Source organism: Giraffa tippelskirchi, chromosome 10, assembly GCF_054371585.1.
Source record: "Giraffa tippelskirchi isolate mGirTip1 chromosome 10, T2T-mGirTip1v1.2.pri, whole genome shotgun sequence".
Taxonomy (NCBI): domain Eukaryota; kingdom Metazoa; phylum Chordata; class Mammalia; order Artiodactyla; family Giraffidae; genus Giraffa; species Giraffa tippelskirchi.
In genome coordinates, this window is record NC_137284.1 from 75,394,455 (window position 1) to 75,418,858 (window position 24,404).

At 36.6% G+C, this 24,404-nt stretch overlaps 1 protein-coding gene across 4 annotated transcripts in view; it reads right to left on the bottom strand.

Moving 5' to 3' along the window:
* The window catches only part of TMEM196 (transmembrane protein 196), a 331,349-nt gene that overhangs the window by 128,785 nt on the left and 178,160 nt on the right, over nt 1-24,404 (bottom strand). For all 4 annotated transcript variants that reach the window (XM_081536765.1, XM_081536768.1, XM_081536767.1 and 1 more), the window contains exon 3: nt 14,500-14,593. In XM_081536765.1, the coding sequence (XP_081392891.1) occupies nt 14,500-14,568 (69 nt within the window). In that variant the 5' untranslated portion in view covers nt 14,569-14,593. The remainder of the gene's footprint in view (nt 1-14,499; nt 14,594-24,404) is intronic.

Sequence of the window (24,404 nt, forward strand, 5' to 3'; positions counted from 1 at the left end):
AGCTCTACAGAGTTAGGAAATAGCAACTTACTCCAATATTCTTGCCTGGAGAATCCCATGGACAGAGGAGCCTGGCAGGCTACAGTCCATGGGGGTCACAAGAGTAGGACACGATGTAGCGACCAAACCACTACCACCACAGATTTAGGCATCTTGGGCCTAGATCATAGTAGGGTCTCAGTAAATTCTTTTGAATCGTTTTGAATTGAACATGCTTTGTTAAATATCAATGTAATGTCCACTGGAGCCAATACACCAAAAAACAGTTAATGTGGAGACTCCAGGACCAGCTACCTTGAAGTGAATCCCGCTTCCAATACTTACTTACCCTATGACCCTGGGAAAGTCACTGAAAATTCAGCCAGGAAAACTGCCATGGCATATGGTTACAAAGCAGGTTCAAATATCACAAAATATTAAATAATCCTCCTACCTATTTGCTTAAGTTTCATTTTCTTCTGGGAATAAGACTAGAATTTTTTTCTCTACCAGTAAATTTAACACTGAAGCACAGAGGGAGAAAACATTCTACCACAAATGTAAAACATGTATCTCTACAGATTTTGAAAATATATATTTTATTTACAATAAAAAGTACATAGCCTGGAGTCTTTGAGGGTCCAAGAAATAATATTTGATTTGACTTTATTTACATCAGAGTTCAGTCACAACAGTATTTATGCAAGAGCAGTGTAATGAGTAGATCAGTCAGCAAGGTTATTTGTTGAGTAAGATTCCAAATTAAAATTTTTGATTTCCTGATTTACCATACAGAGAGGACACCAATAGCATTGTGGAAATAATGGGTTGCTCTCAAAATTGGGCCACTGTGATAGTGAATATCATAGATCAGAATGGGGTAAATCAAATATCTAATTCTAATAAGTACAGCTCTATTAGAAAATCATTGCTTTCCTACTAACCACTAAATTCTGAAGATTGAATGCCAAAGATTTTATCTAATAAAATTATTCCTCTTAAAGTAATTTTTAAAAATGTGTCTGATAAGGGAACTGCAACTATTTCAGAACAGGAAAGCTTGTTTTAAGTATTTTCTAAACATGTGAGACATTTAAGTATATTAAGAGTAGCTAAATCTGTTTAATTTCAAAAAAAAAAAAAAGAAATGGTGGACCTGAATGATAAGATAACCACAACCAAATGATATGAAGAAGAAGTAAACCTATGAAAACAAGACTGAATGATAAATTCTCTTCAATGTATCTTGGTAGATAAGAATTTTAGTAAATTAATCCATAATTAACCTGTTCTATTTCCTTGCAAAGTTTCTGGCTGTCATTCACAGTAGCAAAATGGTCTTGATATCATTACACCACTATCTGTTTTACTTCTAACTTTCAAAGACCCTTGTTTTCTTTGAGTAGACAACCATGACAGTAGCTTGGCACAAGATAATCCCAAAGGTCATTTAATGTAGATAATAATCCTGAATGATTTTGGCTTCTATTAGGATGACCCACGAAGCCATCAACTCCTAAAGGTTTGTCAACTAACAATATCTTATAAAGGAGCCACAATACAATTCAAATTCCTCAAATACTTCCTGAGTGGCTGGTACAACTATTCCCTAGACACCAAGACAGAAATGGGAGGGTACCAGGTATGAAGATGAGCAATACATTCCATCTATCCTTAGATTGTCCATAAGTCTTATAAATGAAACAGGCATCTAAAAATAATAATGGTACAATGTGATATGCAACAATATGCAAAATTGTGTATAATTTTACAGAGTGAAGACTGTGTTTAACAAGTCAGGGAAGCATGAAATCTTCAAAGAGAATCTTAAACATGTTTTAAATGGATGAATAAGAGTTTTATAACCAACAGCCTGACAGAAGGCATTTAGAGAATAAGCAGCACTGACAAGGAATTGAGGGGGTGAGTATTCAGGGAACTAGCAATGTTTCAGTATTTCTAGAGTGTAAGACTAGAGACAAGGCCAATACTCAAGATTCATACTTTTTTGGCACACTAAAAAAATTATCTGGTTGGAAATTAGTCACTGAAGGAATGTGAACCAGAAGGGAAGCAAAGAGGATTATGATCGGATCATCATTTCTGGCAGCAGTTGGGATGATATACCCTAGGGAAGTGAGGCTGAAAGATGAATTGGAGTCCACTGCAATGGTGTGGTGTCAGATGACAAGTGTTTGAACTAAAGTAATAAAAGTGAGGATGTAGAAAAAGCAGAAAATTTGAAATAAATATAAGAAACTAAACTGACAGGACTCGGTGATTAATTGGCTGTTGGGGTGGATTACAAAGGAGACAAATTCTAGAAGAACTCTTGGGAACTCTGTGTACTGTGTTAATAAGGAATCACTTTCTCCTGCTACTAACAGATACCACAAACAACCGTGGTTAAAGTAAGTAACAATTTATTTCTCTCTGCCTGGGGCCAAGTGTGAAGAAAGCACTCTCGGCCTCAACAACTGCTGTGCAGTGCTCACAGAGACCCAGGCTCCTTCAACCTGCCACTCCACTGTCTGTTTTGCTTCTTCATTACAATTTGCGTTGTCCAACGTGGATGCTGGAGCTCAAGTACAATTTCCACATATCAAAGCAAGGAGCAGAAAGTGAAAGAGCCAAAATGAGCACAGCACAGCTTTTCCTCTCCCTTTTAAGAGGTCCATAGAACACTCACCTAACAATTGCCACATTTATCTCTTTGGCCAGAACTTAGTACATGGCCACACCTAGCTTCAAGGGTAGCTAGAAAGTGTACTTTGTCTGAACACTTTGCCACTCTGGCTGTATTTAGTGTTCAGTGACCAAACAAGGAGGAGAAATAGGTGTTAGAAGGATAGTTACTTTCTTTACAAATACCTTGTAACCAATAAGAAAAATTATAGTGAAAGAATATCAGCTGTGGGATACAGTTGGGGAGAGGAAGAGTTAATGCATTTACTTTTAGATATACTGAACATGGCACACTGTTGGTCTTAAGGAACAGATGATTAATATTGGTCAGGTGTACAAATATCCAATGGAAAATCAACTCAATTTAAAAGGAAAAGTAGAGATAGCTATAATGACTTGAGAGTCATCTGACAGTATGAAAATACAGAAGATAAGCCAAGTATTCCTAACCCCATCAACAGTACTGAAGTCAAAGACAGAAATAAATTGCAATAATGGAACTGGGTAAAAAGCCACATTCTGGTATATTTCCATACCTCCCTAGAGAGGTGTTTTTTTTTTTTTTTATAATTGAATTTTAGGGGTCATAAGGAATATATAGAATATTCTCAAATACAAACCAGGCTGAGGTCAGTAATGTCTTCTGCTCTTACAAAGGTATCATCACCACGATCTTGGTTGAAATAGGATGCCCCTGCCCCCCTTTTTAGATTGTGTTATTCCTCAAGATTAATAAGAGATTGGTAGTCTCTATACCCTTTTAAAAAAGTCAATATGTGTTTTTAAAGCACCTATTACCAAGCTCATGGAGCTGAAGAAAAGGAAAATCGAAAGAGGATCTATGTTACTTGACAAACATGATTCAACTTTCATCCTTATATCTGTCAGTATAGAAATGAAAGTTTGTAGCGTGGTCCTTTGATATCTACACTCTTGTCAGAAACTTTTCCAAATCTATGGCATGTAACAACAAAGCAGACTTAAATCCCTCTCATATGTTGGAATTTCTGACTGAAATAAAAAAACAACAGCAAAAAAACCCCTACTATTTCAAAGAGCCAAAGCACTCTTTTTTCCCCAAGTTCCATATTGAAGATACATGAATATATATTGTATATTTACATCTAATGAAAGAACAAGTCTATAATTATAGAGATGATTTTCCAGTGAAAACTATAAGATATGAAATTATAAACAGGTTTAATTGAGTATGCTCCTTAATGGAACGTTAAGCTTTGTATTATTTGAAAATTTTACAACAAAAATGTTTTGCATGCTAATTTTTTTGATAAGCTGCTTCAATAGACTAAATACAGTTTTGTTCTCCTTGCTAAGTCACTTCAGTCGTGTCCGACTCTGTGTGACCCCATAGACAGCAGCCCACCAGGCTCCCCCGTCCCTGGGATTCTCCAGGCAAGAGTACTGGAGTGGGTTGCCATTTCCTTCTCCAATGCATGAAAGTGAAAAGTGAAAGTGAAGTCGCTCAGTTGTGTCCGACTCCTAGCGACCCCATGGACTGCAGCCTACCAGGCTCCTCCGTCCATGGGATTTTCCAGGAAAGAGTACTGCAGTAAGTTGCCATGTTCTCCTTATAATGTCCTAATTTTCAATTACGTTGTTTATTTTCTATAAATAAGTCTGATATAACAAATCCGAAAATCAGTACATGGGTGCAATCTCAAAATCGACAGACTGATCTCAGTTCGTATTCAAGGCAAACCATTCAGCATCACAGTAATCCAAGCCTAAGGCCCCAAACACTAAGGCTGAAGAAGCTGAAGTTGAATGGTTCTATGAAGATCTACAAGAATTTCTAGAACTAAATTCCCCCAAAATGTCCTTTTCAACATAGGGGATTGGCATGCTAAAGTAGGAAGTCAAGAGACACCTGGAGTAACAGGTAAGTTTGGACTTAGAGTACAAAATGAAGCAGGGCAAAGGCTAACAGCTGTGCCAAGAGAACACACTGGTCATAGCAAACACCATATTCCAACAACACAAGAGATGACTCTACACATGGAGATCACCAGATGGTCAATACCAAAATCAGACTGATTATATTCCTTGCAGCTGAAAATGGAGAATCTCTGTACAGTAGCAAAAACAAGACCTGGAGCTGACTGCAGCTCAGAACATGAACCCTTATTACAAAATTCAGGCTTAAATAGAAGAAAGTAGGGGAAACCACTAGACCATCCAGGTATGACCTATGTCAAATCCCTTATGATTTTACACTGGAGGTGACAAATAGATTCAAGGGATTATATCTGGCAGACAGAGTGCCTGAAACACTATAGACGGAGCTTCATAACACTGTACAGGAGGAGAGGACCAAAACCATCTCTAAGAAAAAGAAATACATGAAGGCAGAGTGCTTGTCTGAAGAGACTTTACAAATAAATGGGAAAAGAAAAGACATGAAAGGCATAGGAGAAAGAGAAAGATATACTCATTTGAATGAAGCTCAGTTCAGTTCAGTTGTGCCCGACTCTTCAGGACCCCATGGACCACAGCATGCCAGGCCTCCCTATCCATCACCAACTCCTGGAGGTTGCTCAAACTCATCTCCACTGAGTTGGTGATGCCATCCAAACATCTCATCTTCTGTCGTCCCCTTCTCCTCCTGTCCTCAATCTTTCCCAGCATCAGAGTCTTTTCAGATGAGTCAGCTCCTTGCATCAGGTGGCCAAAGTACTGGAGTTTCAGCTTCAATATCAGTCCTTCCAATGAATACTCAGGACTGATCTCCTTTAGATGGACTGGTTGGATCACCTTGCAGTCCAAGGGATTCTCAAGAGTCTTCTCCAATAACACAGGTCAAAAGCATCAATTCTTCAGCACTCAGTTTTCCTTATACTCCAACTTTCACATCCATACATGACCACTGGAAAAACCATACCCTTGACTAGATGGACCTTTTTTGGCAATGTAATATCTCTGCTTTTTAATATACTGTCCAAGTTGGTCATAACTTTCCTTCCAGAGAGTAAGCGTCTTTTAATTTCATGGCTGCAGTCACCACCTACAGTGATTTTGGAGCCCAGAAAAATAAAGTCAGCCACTATTTCTCCATCTATTTGCCATGAAGTAATGGGACCGGATGACATGATCTTAATTTCCTGAATGTTGAGCTTTAAGCCAACTTTTTCACTCTCCTCTTTCACTTTCATCAGGAGGCTCTTTAGTTCTTCTTCACTTTCTGCCATAAGGGTGGTATCATCTGCATATCTGAGGTTACTGATATTTCTCCCAGCAATCTTGATTCCAGCTTGTGCTTCCTCCAGCCCAGCATTTCTCATGATGTACTCTGCATGTAAGTTAAATAAGCAGGGTGACAATACACAGACTTCACGTACTCCTTTTCCTATTTGGAACCAGTCTGTTGTTCCATATCCAGTTCTAACTGTTGCTTCCTGACCTCACACAGATTTTTCAGGAGGCAGGTCAGGTGCTCTGGTATTCCCATCTCTTTCAGACTTTTCCACAGTTTATTGTGATCCACACAGTTAAAGGCTTTGGCATAGTCAATAAAGCAGAAATAGATGTTTTTCTGGAAATCTCTTGCTTTTTCGATGATCCAGCGGATGTTGGCAATTTGATCTCTGGTTCCTCTGCCTTTTCTAAAACCAGCTTGAACATCTGGAAGTTCACAGTTCACGTATTGCTGAAGACTGGCTTGGAGAATTTTGAGCATTACTTTACTAGCGTGTGAGATGAGTGCAATTGTGTGGTAGTTTGAGCGTTCTTTAGCATTGCCTTTCTTTGGGATTGGAATGAAAACTGACCTTTTCCAGTCCTGTGGCCACTGCTGAGTTTTCCAAATTTGCTGACATAATGAGTGCAGCATTTTCACAGCATCATCTTTTAGAATTGAAATAGGTCAACTGGAATTCCATTACCTCCACCAGCTTTGTTCGTAGTGATGCTTCCTAAGGCCCACTTGACTTCACATTCCAGGATGTCTGGCTCTAGGTGGTGATCACACCTTTGTGATTATCTGGGTCATGAAGATTTTTTTTGTATAGTTGTTCTGTATATTCTTCCCACCTCTTCTTAATATCTTCTGCTTCTGTTAGGTCCATACCATTTCTGTCCCTTATTGAGCTCACCTTTGCATGAAATCTTCCCTTGGTATCTCTAATTTTGTTGAAGAGATCTCTAGTCTTTCCCATTCTATTGTTTTCCTCTATTTCTTTTCACTGATCACTGAGGAAGGCATTCTTATCTCTCCTTGCTGTTCTTTGGAACTGTGCATTCAAATTGGTATATCTTTCCTTTTCTCCTTTGCTGTTTGCTTCTCTCCTTTTCACACCTATTTGTAAGGCCTCCTCAGACAGCCATTTTGCTTTTTTGCATTTTTTTTTCCCTTGGGGATGGTCTTGATCCCTGTCTCCTGTACAATGTCATGAACTTTCGTCTATAGTTCAGGCACTCTATCAGATCTAGTCCCTTAAATCTATTTCTCACTTCCACTGTATAATCATAAGGGATTTGATTTAGGTCATACCTGAATGACCTAGTGGTTTTCCCTACTTTCCTCTATTTCAGTCTGAATTTGGCAATAAGGAGTTCATGATCTGAGCCACAGTCTGCTCCTGGTCTTGGTTTTGCTGACTGTATAGAGCTTCTCCATCTTTGCCTGCAAAGAATGTAATCAATCTCATTTTGGTGTTGGCCATCTGGTGATGTCCATGTGTAGAGTCTTCTCTTGTGTTGTTGGAAGAGGGTGTTTGCTATGACCAGTGCGTTCTCTTGGGAAAACTCTATTAGGCTTTGCACTGCTTCATTCTGTACCCCAAGGCCAAATTTGCCTGTTATTCCAGGTGTTTCTTGACTTCCTACTTTTGCATTCTAGTCCCCTATACTGAAAAGGACATCTATTTTGGGTGTTAGTTCTATAAGGTCTTGTAGGTCTTCATAGAACCGTTCAACCTCAGCTTCTTCAGCATTACTGGTTGGGGCATAGACTTGGATTACCGTGATAGTGAATGCTTTGCCTTGAAAAAGAACAGAGATCATTCTGTCATTTTTGAGATTGCATCCAAGTACTGCATTTTGGACTGTTTTGTTGACAATGATGCCATTCCAAAAAATAGCATGGAGATAAGAAAGCCATCTTAAGTGAACAATGCAAAGAAATAGAAGAAAACAATAGAATGGGAAAGACTAGAAATCTCTTAAAGAAAATTGGAGATACCCAGGGAACATATCATACAAAGATGGGCACAATAAAGGACAGAAATGGCAAAGACTTTAGGAGCAGAAGAGATTAAGAAGACGTGGCAAGAATACATAGAACACCTGTACAAAAAAGGTCTTAATGACCCAGATAACCATGATGATGAGGTCACTCACCTAGAATCAGACATCTTGGAGTGTGAAGTCAAGTGGGTCTTCGGAAGCATTACTATGATCCAAGCTAGTGAGGTGATGGAATTCCAGCTCATCTATTTTAAATCCTAAAAGATGCTGCTGCTAAAGTGTTGCTCTCAATATGGCAGGAAATTGAGAAAACTTGGGCTTCTCTGGAGGCTCAGCCAGTAAAAAATCCCGCTGCAATGCAGGAGACCTGGGTTTGATCCCTAGGTTGGGAAGATCCCCTGGAGGAGGGCATGGCAACCCACTCCAGTTTTCTTGCCTGGAGAATCCCCAAGGACAGAGGAGCCTCGTGGGCTGGAGTCCATGGGCTCTGCAAAGAGTTGGACACAACTGAGCAACTAAACACAGCACACACACAGCAGTGGCACAGAACTGGAAAAGGTCAGTTATCATTCCAATCCCAAAGGAAAGCAATGTCACAGAATGTTCAAACTCTCTTACAATTGCACTCACTCACATGCTCGGGGCTTCCCTTGTGGCTCAGTTGGTAAATAATCCGCCTGCAATGCGGGAGACCTGGGTTCGATCCCTGGGTTGGGAAGATCCCCTGGAGAAGGGAAAGACTACCCACTCCAGTATTCTGGCCTGGAGAATTCCGTGGACTGTATAGTCTATGGGGTCGCAAAGAGTCGGACACGACTGAACGACTTTAACTTCACTTCATTTCACATGCTCAGGATAATGCTCAAAATGCTTCAGCTAGGGTTCAATAGTACATGAACTGAGAACTTCCAAATGTACAAGCTGGAACTAGAAAAGGCAGAGGAACCAGAGATCAAATTTCTAAAATCCGTTGGATCATACAGAAAGCAAGAGAATTCCAGAAAAAATATACATCTTCTTCATTGATTATGCTAATGACTACACTGTGTGGATCACAATAAACTGTTGAAAATTCTTCAAGAGATGGGAATACCAGACCCCCTTACCTGCCTCCTAAGAAACCTGTGTGCAGGTCAAGAAGCAACAGTTAGCACTGGATGTGGAACAACAGACTGGTTCAAAATTGAGAAAGGAGTATGTCAAAGCTGTATATTGTCAGCCTTGCCTGCTTATTTAACTTATATGCAGAGTATATCATGTGAAATGCCAAGCTGGATGAAGCACAAGTTGGAATCAATATTGCCAGGAGAATTATCAGATACGTAGATGATATCGCTCTAATGGCAGAAGCTGAAGAGGAACTAAAGAATCTCTTGATGAGAGTGAAAGAGAAGAGTAAAAAAGCTGGTTTAAAATTCAACATTAAAGAAAAAAAAATGAAGATCATGGCACCAGTCCCATCACTTCATGCAAATAAATAAGGAAAGTGGAAATAGTGACAGATTTTATTTTCTTGTTTCTCAAAAATCACTGTAGACAGAAATTGCAGCCACAAAATTAAAAGACACTTGCTCCTTGGAAGAAAACCTGTGACAAACCTAGACAGTGTATTAAAAAGCAGAGACATCACTTTGTTAACAAGGATCCATATAGTCAAAGCTATGATTTTTTCAGCAGCACAAAGCTGAGTGCCGAAGAATTGATGCTTTGAGTTGTGGTGCTAGAGAAGACTCGTGAGAGTCCTTTGGACAGCAAGGAGATATCCAACCACTCAATCTCAAAGGAAATCAACCCTGAATGTTCATTGGAAGGACTGATGCTGAAGCTCCAATACTTTGGCCACCTGATGTGAAGAGCTGACTCCCTGGAAAACACCCTGATGCTGGGAAAGATTGAAGGTAGGAAAGAACGGGATGACAGAGGATGAGATGGTTGGATGGCATCACTGACTCAATGGACATGAGTTTGAGCAAGCTCTGGGAAACAGTGAGGGGCAAGGAAACCTGGCCTGCAGCAGTTTATGGGGTTGTGAAGAGTCGGAGATGACTTAGCAACTGAACAACATCAAGAACAAAAAGTTTCAGATATGAAAGGTCAAAATTTGTTTAGGCTGATTCTTAGACTTAAATAATTTAGCCTTTTAAAGATGTTTGGGTTTATCTGAATAAGCAGAATAACTGAAGAATCCAAATTCCATCTAAAGGCTTATTAAATGCTGAAAATGCAAGAAATTTATTTTAAAATATTATTTTTCCCTGGTAATGATTCCTCTTTATGCTAGGATTAAAATTTACAGAGCTGAGTTATTGACAGTATAACTAGTGCTAATTTTCAAACATATTGAACTAGTCTCTGTGAATGAGTTAATAAAATGGATATGTGTTTATATCTGTGTGTATGTGTGTAAATTTCATAACTTGGGCATTCAAAATATAAAGATATTCTTCCAGTTGTACAAGATAAATGCATTCCTTTGCTTACTTTCTATTCTGTTTACTATTGACTTTAATAATATTGAATAACCTGGCTACCCTTTAAAACATTAGTGTCATTCTCTCATACTGGTAACTGGGTTTTACCAATCTTTTTAATAATATAATCTCTTTGGTAACATCATACTCCAAGTTTTAATGCTGCAGTATTTAAGGAATTAAATAGAATCCCTTTTTAAAACCCCACATAGAATTTGTAGTGGTAGAGTTTAATTGCTGTATAATTTCCCTCCTAAGTAGATTCCTTCTAATCCTCAGTACCATATTCTAAATCCTTAGAACTGTGCATTTTGGAAAGGGATACTCTATTACTTATTAAATGGCTTTTTAGGATTTTTTCCTCAAATAGATGGTCAAACTAGATAAAACAGAAAAGGTCAAGAGAAAAATATTTTATTATACTCATCAGTTATGAGCCCATGTGTTTACCCTAAATATAATTTGGGCTGAAAAAATTCATATTCTGAAATACATAGTTAACTTCATGTAATTCAATGAAAATAACCCTAAAAGATAATAATGTAAGTCTCAATGCCCAGTACCATTTTAAACCTCAATTGAGTAGCATGCTTAGCTTAATTTTGTTGATAAATTCTGTGCTACCCTTTGGTTTCAAACCTTCTGACTAAAATTCAGTTCAGTTCAGTCACTCAGTCGTGTCCGACTCTTTGGGACCCCATGAACTGCAGCACGCCAGGCCTCCCTGTCCATCAACAACTCCCAGAGTTTACCCAAACTCACGTCCACTGAGTCAGTGATGCCATCCAATCATCTCATCTTCTCTCATCCCCTTCTCCTTCTGTCCTCAATCTTTTCCGGCATCAGGGTCTTTTCAAATGAGTCAGCTCTTTGCATCAGGTGGCCAAAGTATTGGAGTTTCAGCTTCAACATCAGTCCTTCCAATGAACACCCAGGACTGATCTTTAGGATGGACGGGTTGGATCTCTATCTATCAGCTATTTTATTGCTTTATTGTCATAGTAACAAAGAATAAATATTAACCATAGTTAACTTGTATTAACTAATCAAGGACTTAGTGTCATCACGCTATATTTTTATGTAGTCAGTCTCATGTGTTGATGAAGGGCAAATGTAAAGTTTCACTACACTTACAAATGCCTATATTTAAAAAAAAGAATTCTTGGATTAATTTGTTTCTTTTACATTTGTCCCCTTGCCCGAAAATTAGAGATAATAAACATTTCAATAAAATACCTTGGGACTTCCCTTGTGACCCAGTGGTTAAGAATCTGCCTGCCAATGGAGTGGGCATGGGTTCAATCCCTGGTCCGGGAAGATTTCACATGCTGTAGAGCAACTAAGCCCATGCACCACAACTACTGAAGGCTGCACATTCTAGAGCCCATGCTCTGCAATTAAGAGAAGCTACCACAGTAAGAAGCCTGCACACTGGAACAAAGAGCAGCCTCAGCTCACTGCAACTAGAGAAAGCCGGCATGCAGCAATGAAGACCCCATGCAGCCAAAGAGAAAATACAATTTTTAAATTAAAAAAAAATTAAGTTCCTTTATCACTGCGTTTGAGTACACTGGCATATATAACTGCAAATGAAATAATAGCACATATTCAATACCTACGGTTCTAGAATAATTACATACTTAAATAGAAGGGAAAATGTTCACCTTCTGCTGAGCTTTATCTTAATGGCTTTTCCTTTGGTTTACTAGAGTGGAGTATTAATGATATTTACTGATCTACTTCTGCATCTTAATAGATGATCTATTAAGATTCATTATCCTTCAGATAGTCTTACCTATATTTCTTATATTTCAAGCTTGTTCTGAAGTTACAGGAAATGTAACAAACAGCAAGTCATTTGATTTTGAATGTTTGGAATCCTACTTTGTCATACAAAACAGACTCAAGGAAAAAATTAGTTGGTCACATAAGATAACACACTGCAAAGAGGGAAAATCAACATGCATAAATGCAAGACTTTTTACACAACAGATAGCTCCTGGAAGGACTAATTTGCTACAAGAGAAAGAACACAAGAATAGCTGTCAGCTAAGTATAGCACTTGAATTTCATTGCGGCCTTTTCTTGATACTCGATCTGTACTATAATTGAAAGTGAGAACTATCAGAGTTGAGAATTTTCCTCCTGACAGAAGCCTTGTTTTGACTTCCCTGTTCATTCTACCTGAACTCTACACTTATCCTTCTATTGCTGCAATCCTCACAAACAGCTTTCAACCACCTCTTCTTTCACTGGGCCTCAAATACAATGCTTTAAAATATTTTGAGCAAAAAATAGCATCATGTTTTGTTTTTATCTTCATTTAGAATATAAAGTATAATCTTGGAGTCATTTAGGTAAATAGTTTCAGGAATACTTTTTAACATATTTTCAGAGACTCCCATTTCTTTTGAATCAATTACTCCTCCAATTACACAGTATCCCCATTAAAAGGTCATCACAAGGGAAAACAATTTGATCCTATTAGAATCCACAGATTCAAAATAGGAAACTCTGTGTTGAGTAAATAAAAGATTATGTGTCAGGCTATTTTTCATGCATAGGGAATACACATTTTCAGCATTTTACAAATGAAACCACATATCTAAGAAGATGAAACCAGTTTCTTTTCTGAGTTGAGTCTTTTAGTAACCAAGCAGTTTTCATATTATCAAATGCATACCTGAAGAAAAACACCAACACCTTGAAAGAATTCTGAGTGTTGGGCATACAATGAGACTGCATTTTCTGAGAATCAATCAAAAGAGAGAATACAAGATTTCATTATATTAAAATATTTCCAGCCTTTCTCCCAAGGCAGAGAAAGGGAAGAGTAAAGTTATCATACAACCAATATTTGAAATTGGAGCTGGTGAAAAAGTCAAGAATTGTGAGTGCTCTTTAGGATGTTTTTCAACTTAGGATTTTAATTTCATTTAACACTGAACTTTCCTCCTTTCTAAATTCCTTTACATTTATTATATAAATACAAAATAAAAGAATAACTATCATATTTGAAAATGTAGAAGACCATTAGTTAAAACGTTGAAGGCCAAAATAATGAAGTATTGATTATAGGATGCTTACACTTAAAATATAATTGGTATGAATCAGCAAACATGTAAATTCAAGTACAAAATTTAAATTTTTTTTTTTTTTTTGCAAAGGACTGATCTAATTTGCCATTGTGTTTTTAAGATGAATATTTTCTGTGAATGGGAGAACATTTGTTTAATGACTTTCCTTTATTGGAAGCTAGTAAGCATTTTAGAGTATTTCTGCCATCTCAGTTACACCTCTAAAGGTAGCAGGAATGGAGTTACAGATGTTTCATTTATGACTTTCTGCAGGAACATGTCTCCTGGGATCTGTAGGATCAATGTAATCCAAGGTCATCTCAAATACAATGCTGTACTTGTGGGCCAAGGATGGAGACTGCCGAGGAACCAGATAATAGGACATTTATACACCTTTGACCTATTTAATGGAATCTTGTTGGACTGCAATATGATAGGAAGAATCAACACTGAAATGACACCGGGAAGTATTTTGTAATATCAAGGCTTTAAAAATCTTTTCTTGCCTTTCCCTCATGGAATGGAAATTTACCATTTGGTCAATGACAACCCTTAGAGTTTACTTGTCTGTGTCTGGTTTATAATGTTGTGGAACACCAGGCAGTCATTACTACATGGAGAGGACCCCACGACAGGTAGGAGAAACAGCGAAAAGAAGAAACAGCGAGCAACTATTGCAGGATGTGGTGGAGACAGACAATCGTGAACATATCTAAGCTGTGGTGATTCAACCACTCCTGGAAGAGGAATAGCCATCTGCCTCAGGCACTCCACCAGCATAGTCAGGCAAGCCAATCAGAGACTGTGAGACTCCTCCTTCTTAGACTTAGTATCTAGTTAGTTAGTTAGTATCTAGTCCTAACTAGATACTTCCTCTTCACACCACACAAGTAATATAAACCACCAAATAAAACTAAAGAAAAGAGAAACTTTCTTTTTTCCCTTTTGATAAGAACTATTTTTCAACAGAAAACCACACAACATCTAACAGGTACTTACATGACGGTAACAAAATTCCAGACTCTCCTTCATAAGGATTCAGAAAGCAGTAGGCAAAAAGACCAAACCAATCATTTTAAACTGACCTGATCCAGTTGGCTGTTCATCAGTTGGTGACCTCCGGAGATCACAGTTAAGTGTACACTGCACAGCATCTGGTTATCTGGTTTACCAGGTGGTCTGTTAAAATAAAAATTTAGACCAAATATACCACATTTATTAATAAGAAGATACAAAACATACAACATGCTTTTGCAAAGTTGGGGATGTTATTTTCTGTCCTTAGGCACACTGACAAGAATGCACACATATGACAGCAAGAATCAGCCTAGTTTTCACTGAGTTTGATTACAGTTTTCTTTATAACAAAGACCTTGCACCATGTAGAGTTCTAATATCATGTTTAACTCTAAAGATGTTCAGCACTTGAGAAAATGGGTTATTTACATATTGTTCATGCCAGAGATGTGTTGCCACTCTGATGACCTCCACACATGTACTCCACATTTTTGCCACAGCACTGTGAAACAAATTACCAATCAAATATTTATTATACAAAGATTACCCAGTATTAAAGAAGGGAAATGTATTCTAAGTAACTAAATTAAATAAATCCAAAGAAGGGAAAACTAATAATGAACATTTTATAATATCAGGGAGATTGAAGTGTTAATTTATCTTATAAATCTATCAAAGAGAATCATCTGAGCTCAAGAAACAGTGCCTCAGTCAAAAAAAAAAAAAAAAAAAAACAAACTATCAAATTTAAATGTGCAATAGATACTTGAAGAACTGATAAGATACTATGGAAAATTAAGCCAATGAATTTAAAAGGGAAGTTAGAGGAATTCTCCCAGACACAGCAGAAAAGAAGAAAGAGATAAACAAAAGCAAAAGAGAAGAAACACAAGAAATTCAATATACATGCAATATGAAATCCAGAATATAAATATAGAGTGATTTCTAATATTTAGGGAATAAAAATTGTCAGTCGTTTTATTTATTCAAAGTTGTTCATGCTTATAATTAGACTAAAGTAGTTTAATTTTAATGCAGAATTTAAATGGTTATCACTCTAGATCCATGTTGTCCAATATGGGAGCCACATGGCACAATTATCTACTGAGCACTTGAAATAAGTCTAGTCCAAATGGATACATGCTATAAATGTGAAATCCACACTGATTTCGAAGACTGAGTATAAATACAAGAATATAAAATCTTGTTAATTTTTTTACCATTTATTACATGTTGAAATAATTATGTTTGATACATTGAGTTATACACAATGGATTACTAAAATTTATTCATCTGTTTCTTTTTACTTTTTCAATGTATCTATTAGAAAATATTTTTATTGGATACTGCTGCTCTAGACAGTGCTGACTTGCTTTGGAAACATTTTGTTACTTTTATTCAGAATTACTTTCAAAATCTTGGGGCACATTAGGAGGAAACTTTAGAGGCAAATCTCACTTGAATGTGGACTGGATATTGGAAAATAGTAAGAAGGCATTTTGAACAAAGCCTGTTAAGTGAGGTGGTGATGAATTTGGACAACATATTAGAAATCAAAAACAAGGGCCCGGAACTAAACACCGGGTCTTCTAATTTGGGATGACTCATCATTTGGATTGTAGTATATCACTTCAGACTTCAACTTCCTTTTCTATAAAATGAGAAGTTTTGCTAGCATATTTTGAAGGTTCTGTCACTTCTCTTTGTAATTTTACAAATAATTTACATTGGCCTTAACAGTATAAGATTGTGGAATTGGTTTTGGAATCTGCTGAAATACCTAAAGAATTATGTTAACTCTGTTCGCATCTATTAATGGCACTATTCTCCACTGAGAATAGAGACTTTAACTATCGTAATACAAGCCAACTAAGGAAAATATTTTCTACTATTTCTTTACTCTTACATGTTTGATTTTGCTGGGTGCTTTCTTTGTAAGTAAAAAAAGAAGAATGTTTAAAGTTTACTTATAATCAAAAACTAAACTTAAATTCATTCCTATAATGACTCTTTATATTTCACAAAATAGTTTCTGCAAATTCCTTTTATTTTTTAACAATCTTCATTAATAAGAGGCATTTCTTTGCATATAATTTGTTGAACTTATATAATTATACTCTTTGTCTCATATTTTGATAATTGTTTCTTTGATGACTTTAATTATAAGCACTTCAATAAGAACTGAAAGTAACAACATCATTTCAACTGGTATTTTGTGAAAATCTTTCAAAACTAGATGAATGGATTTTAAAGGTAATAAATCCTTTGGTCTTTTTCCATGTGGTTCTGGCAGAGTTTGTAATAGGAAAATAAATAAAATTCTTTTACTGCAAATATATCTGTTATGTCTCTGAGAAGGAATGTGCCTTTTAATGAAACACTGAATGTGCATATGCTGTTCTAGTCAAATAACCTAAGGGTAAAAATACATATTAGGTCATAACCTCAAATGTTCTGGAGTTTTCTCCTGCATTTTCAACGAAGTCTGCTACACTCACATTTTTCCCCAAGCACTCTTGGGAAAATGCTGTAATCTTTAGTTGCTCTGTGTGTGTTTTACATTTTTGGGGCTGGTGTAAGATATTTTCTTAATCCACTGGGTAACATGGTCAGCTCACACTGAATAAAAATTGTCCAAGCCATTTCTTAATGAATTAATTCATTTATTAAATGTTAAAGACATGTTAGTTGTGGATACAGTAACAGGTATTGTACCTGTTACCTAGGCTTCTTAAATCTTGAAGACAAATTTCAGTTCTATCTCTATGTAACCATTCAGCAATTTGGGAAAACAAATCTTAGCACACAGTAAGAACTCGCGAAATATTTCTTGAATGAATGAATCATTGAACCATGTTGTAATAACATAAATAACTAATGTTTATTAAGTTCCTGTTCTGCACCAATGTGTAAGAACATGTAATTTAATACTCAGAACAACTCTATATAAAACTCCAATTTTATAAATGAGGAAAGGTGGCTCAGAGAAGCTGGACAACTGACTATGGCCACTGAGCCAGTAAATTACGGTGCTGGGATTTGAACCCAGGTCCAGAAAACTACAAAGACTATATAACACTCTCATTCAAACACCACTGTGTTTTGAATTTGTGGTTCTTTGTCGAGACAAAGCCAGTAATGATCCTGCTGGCTATAAATCACACTGTAAACATGTAGGGTTGAGAATAAAGTGTGATCACCAAAATGGGGCAGACAGGGAAGAATGGACGCAGAGCAATTCAGTTCCCCAGGCAGGCCATTTTATCCAGTGTTAGTGACCATGAAATAATGATGCTGATTTTATAGTTTACACAACTGAACATGCCTAGGAAATATACTGTGTTCCTTTGCTATTGCTCTTCTAACAAAATACCCCAGACTTTGTGGCTTAAAACAACACAAACATATTACTTTACAGTACTTTGGGATAGAATTCCTAAAATCAAAGTGTCAGCTGCATTTCTTTCTGGAGGCTGGAGGCTCAGACTCCTCGGTTTCCAGAGGCTGCCCTGCATTCCTTGGCTTGTGGCTCCCTTTCTCCATCGTAAAAGCCAGCAGCAGTGGTTTGAGACCTTCTCATATTTATCATTCTGACTTTGTTTCCATTGTCACATATCTTTCTCTGATTTCTTCTGCCTCCTTTCTCCACTTTTAAAGCCCCTTGCCATTATATTGGACTTGTGTGGATAATCCAGTATAATTTACCTATTTGGAGATCCTAATGATAATCACGTCTCCAAAGTCCCTTTGACATGGAAGGCAACATATTCACAGGTTTCAGGGATCAGCACATAGACAACTTTGGGGAGATCATTATTTTATCTAACATATATACTAGATCAAGTATCAGAGTCCTTCACTATCAATATTTAGTATCACTACCAGTCCCAGTATTCACTATCACTATAGGTATCCTTGACTATTTATATCATGTTGCTTTAATTTATAAGCTGTTGAAACTTGGTTACCTGAAAAACACACTGAGATTCTGAGATTTTTGCCAGAAGCATTCCTAGGATCAACATCAGTTAGTGAGTGAAGAACACAGGATACATGGTGAACCAAGGTCTTGGACCATCCCCACAGGGAGCTGTGGATTCAGAGTTGTCTCACTTTGAGGCAGAGAGTTTGGGCCTTGATGCCTTACATTGACCAGTCATTGGACAGAGGCTGCCTCTCCAACCCTCCCCAGAGCAGGTGTGGCCTTGGATGCATCAACATCATCAGAAGGACTCGGTTGAGATCCCTGAGCAACCAAGATCCCCAGTGCCTGAAAGAAAGAGTGCCTCCATCCTGAAAGGGTGCTGGGCAGCATCTACCTCACAAGCTAAAACAATTCAGGAGCAGTACACTGTGCCATGCTTATGCCACCATTCATTATTATAGGAAAATCCAGGGCAAAATGCTTTGAGTTAAATATATTCACCAAAGAGCAAGAGAAAGAACCCAACATCCATAAATTAAGTTGAATTAGTTTCTTGTTCTTCCTTGGCATAACCTATTCCCACAGGCACAGTTTATTATTTTTCCTCTTTTTTTTTTTCCCTAGCTGCAAAGTGCCACTTGAAATAAAATGATGTCTTTTACCAGTGCTTATATGTTCAATTAGATGAAGTATTTAATGATAGGCACTTTTCCAAAACAAGAACAACAAATATCACTTTCACTGTTGCAATTAATCATTTGTATTTAAGTTATGAAAATGTGTTATCATCCTCCTTCCAGGATGGTTATTTGGATAATAAAGGGAAAAATGTTCTTAATGCTAATATTACCTTGGATTCCTTATTTAATTCCACCAAATGTCCCCCTTTCTATAGAGAAGAGGACAATAATTGTTTTCCATGCAACTGAGAGAAGAAAAATTATTTCATCCTTCTTTGCCTACATAGCTATACCTGTGCAAAAGCACCAGGAAACAGCAGGAATAGAAAAGGAATAAAGAGTGTCAGTGAATTGATGTCTGTTTGATTCATTACCAAAACGGGGAAAAAATATACTCAATATCTTTATAGTTTGTGAATCAGAATAATTAAGGCCTAATTTCTTAGAAGCATAACTATATCAGCAGTTTGGTAGCCTGTGGGGCAGTTTTAGGTCATTCTGCTATTATCAGTGCAAAGGAGGTAGTTGGGTAGAAAACAAACTAAGTAAATTGTTATGTCAGAAAAAAATCCCCACAAAGACTTCTCATGCTTAACTTTTATGAAGAAGTGAAAAATTCTTGACATTCTAGATAATCAATGATTCACTGATTAAAGAAAAAATTGTTGTGGGTGATAAGATATGAATCATTTAAATCCCTTTACTATTTACAAAGAAGGAAAAAAAGTATTCATCCATCTCCTTCCATTCTCTCATGGAGAAGTTTTATGCTAAATATCACAGCAATATGACATTACAGCATACAAAAGTATATTCATTTCCTAGGTCTTTTGTAACAAAGTATTTCAGGCTTAAAACCACAGAAATTTGTCACACACTTCGGAAAATTAGAAGTCCAAAACCATGGTGTCAGTAGGGTTGGTTCCATCTTAGAATCCTGAGACTTTGCCCCGTGCTTCTCTCTCAGCTTCTAGGGACATCCAGTGATCTTTGGTATTGCATGTTTTGTAGATGCATGACTCCAATCTCTACCTCACTTTTCACATGGTGTTCTCCTTTTGAGTTTTTATGTTCAAATTCCCCTCTTCTGATAAGGGCACCAGTTGTGTGGATTGAGGTGCATCCTAATGACGTCGTCTTAACTGGATTACATCTGTAAGGACCCTATTTTCCTATACTGTCAAACTCACAGCTACTGACAGCTAGGTCAGCAACATCTCTTTTGGAGGGGACACAATTCAATTCATAAAAAAACAGAAGACTTGACCAGAAGAGTTAAACATGTAGAGGAGACTAGAGGTTTCAAATATAGTAAGGGGAGAGAATGCCCTAGTTACAGCCTTGCTCCTTATATATAGTGTAGCTTGCACACCAGCAGTATGGGGAGCACCAGAGAACTTATCAGAAATGCAGAATCTCAGGCCTTATCCCAGACCTACCAAATCAGAATTTGATTTTAACAAAATCCTCCATTTGTTCAAATGCACATATTTGGTTTGAGATACATACTCTAAGGCCCACAATTTAGAACTTTATTAGATGCATAATGGAATTAACCAACGCCTCTAGTACACCATTTATGATTTTTCATACAGCTGCAAAATCATCTCTAGGTTACTTACGATATATAATGCAATGAAAATGCTACATAAATAGTTGCCAGCACACAGAAAATTGTAACTTTGCTTTTTGGAACTTTCTGGTTTTGTTTTTGTTCCATGGTTGGTTGAATCTATGGATGTGTCACCTGTGAATATGAAGGGCCAACTGTACCTGCTTTGGAGTTGGGGGAAAAAGCTTTTTCTGCATGTCTCCATTGTGAACTGTGATACTTATGCTATGGACCTGTTTTATTTTATGTGCTTCCCGTATGCACTGCGGGCATGATCTAAAGCCATTGCACTCATGCTTCCCCACAGTTTTGTGTGCTTGGAGGTGACAGCCAAAAACTAGACTCTGTTAGGCAGGGTTAAATTCTCTGCTTCTCCTTTGAATAGGGTGCTCCTTTTGGAATAGAATTAAAATCAATTTGAGGTAGTATATTGGCTAAATTAAGACGAGAAAAGTAAAGCTGCAATTCACTGCAGTCTCAAAAATCAAACCAGCCTGCATAATTTTTTCTACCCTTTGGCAAAGTATTTCTCTTTCTCCTCATGTTAGCATTAGATTTATACTAAGTGCCCCCCAAGTACCTGGTGCCACCCAAGAGGCCTTACACATTTCCTAATACTTACAAAAACTGGCTGTCACACTTATTTTTAAAATGAAGATGGTAAGCATCAGGGAGGCTAATTAATGTTTTCTTTGTCACACATAGAGAAATATTTTATGCCAGCTATTTTTGATCATTCCATTACCTTTGCTTCATGATATCCTGCAGTATCAGGGGAACCCTGTTTGATAGTTGCTATTACTAAGAACAAAATTTTATGGGTGCTTTGTTTATGACTAAAAATTTTCATATTTTTTTGTGAAAATTATTTTCGGGGAACCAAAAATTAATTATTTCTCATGATCAGAGATTCTGTAAATACTCTATTTCCCATATAAATCTTTTATTCAGATACAGTCTACTTAAAATATAAAGTTCCATTATCTTGTTTCATTGATTCTTAGATATAGTCCCCATCCCTCCTTTCTAGTATATCTGAAATCTACCAGTTAAATAGCTATGGCAACTTAAAACTGTTGTCATGCTTTCTTACAGAACTAGAATATACAATTCTAAAATTTATATGGAACCACAAGAGACCCAGAAATGCCAAAGCAACCCTGAGGAAAAAGAACAAAGCTTGAGGCATTACCCTTCTAGACTTCAGACAATACTACAAAGCTACAATTATCAAAACTGTAAAAGACAAAAACAGACATATAGATCAATGGAACAGGACAGACAGCCCAGAAACAGCCCACACACCTATTGGCCAATTAATCTACAACAAAGGAGGCAAGAATATACAGCAGAGAAAATACAGTCTATTCAGCGATTAGAATGAAAAGCAGGACAGCTACATGTAAATCAATGAAAAACTAGAACACTCCCTCATACCATATACAAAAACAAACTTCAAATGGTTTGAAGATCTAAATGTAAGACATGACACCATAAAACTCCCAGAAGAGAAGACAGGCAAAACATTGTTGGGCATAAATTGTAGCAGTATTTTCTTAGATGAGTCTCCCAAGGTAAAGGAAATAAAAGCAAAAATAAACAAATGGGACATAAATGTAAAAGCTTATGCAAAACAAAGAAAGCCATCAACAAATAAAAGACAATGTACTGAATTGGAGAAAATAGTTGCAAATTATGTGACCACTAAATGGTTAATATCCAAAATATAAAAACAACTCACACAACTCAATATAAAAATAAAAAATACATTTGAATTGGTTCTACTGAGATGGATGAAACTGGAGCCCATTATACAGAGTGAAGTAAGCCAGAAAGAAAAACAACAATACAGTATACTAATGCATATATATGGAATTTGAAAGATGGTAACGATAACCCTATATGTGAGACAGAATAAGAGACACAGATGCATAGAACAATTTTATGGACTCTGAGGGAGAAGGTGAGGGTGGGACGTTCTGGGAGAATAGCATTGAAACATGTATATTATCATATGTGAAACAGAACACCATTCCATGTTCGATGCATGAGACAAATGCTCAGGGCAGGGGCAATGGGATGACCCAGAGGGATGGGATGGGGAGGGAGGTGGGTGGGGGGTCCAGGAAGGGGAACACATGTAAACCCATGGCTGATTCAGGTCAATGTATGGCAAAAACTATTACAATATTGTAAAGTAATTAGCCCCCAACTAAAATAAATAAATTTATTAAAATAAATAAATAAATAAATAAAAAATAAAAAATAAATCAATTAAAAAAATGGGCAGGAGACCTAACAGACAATTCTCCGAAGAAGACAGTATGATGGCAAAGAGGCCCAAGAGAAGATGCTCAATGTTGCTAAATATTAGAGAAATACAAATCAAAACTACAATGAGGTAGTATCATTGTATCACCTCACAGCAGTCAGAATGGCCATAATCAAAAGTCTACAAATGTAAATGCTAGAGAGGGTGTAGAGAAAAGGGAACCCTCCTATACTGTTGGTGGGAATGTAAATTGGTGCAGTCGCTTTGGAGAACAGTATGAAAGTTCCCTTCATAAACTAAAATTCGAGGTACCATATGATCCAGCAACCTCACTCCTGGACATATATCTGAAAAGGTTGAAAACTTTAATATGAAAAGATACCTTCACCCCAGTGTTCACAGCAGCACTATTTATAATAGCCAAGATACAGAATCAACCCAAATGCCCATCAACAGAATATTGGCTTGAGGCTATATGGTATGTCTATATACAACTGAATATTACTCAGCCATAAAGAAAAATGAAATAGAACAACAGGGTGTTTGTATCAGTGAAGCAGATATGAACTACAACTACAATTACAAGAAGTAATTACAATTCCATAAGTTTTTGCAGAGATGAAGTACTTTATAGTACCTAATACAGCAAGATACCAACAACATGTTGGAAAAAAATTTAACATGTTTTTGAAAGATAAGGAAGTACTACAATTAAAATAGGTACAGTGTGTGATGTTTGGCTTAGAATAAATTCCATTATTTTAAGAGATGCTGAATCACCATTGATCTTCATTTCAGAGAAGACAATATTGGGAGAAAAACCTGGATGTTAATAATTCTGAGTTAAAAAATGATTCAAAAGCATTAAATACTTCTGATTGAGAAGAACTTTAGAAATACTATAAGCAAATTATTTTGCTTATATTTTTCTCTTCATATGGGCATAAGAGTGATATATGATTAAAAATTCATGTCTAAATACATTCAAAATATTTTTTAAGGATAATATAAAATGCTAAGACATACAGAATTATAGCTGAACCAGCAGTGCCTTTTTTCAAGGAATATATCAAATTATAATTTGTCTACAGTCAATAATATATTAATTTGATAAAATAAAGCATTACCAACTGTATAATTGAGATCTATTTAAATATCATATCACTGATAATAAAAAATGTTATTTCATATGAACAAAAATGTATAACTATAAGACATAAATTGTACCAATTATCACAGAAAACATATTAAGGCTATATGAAAGATGGACTTGCATACTTACAAAAGCAAAATTTAGAGGCTAGATTAATGTCATCTTAATGTTAGATTAAGCTGTTTTCAAATTATGGTTTTAAAAAAAAAGGAATCTAGAAAATCTTCTCATCAGTCCTTTAAATTATTTTTTTCTTTCTAGTTGCTTAGAGTCTTTCCCTTTATAGACAAAGGAGTTATTTTAGGTGCCTGAGGATATATGCTTAACTTAT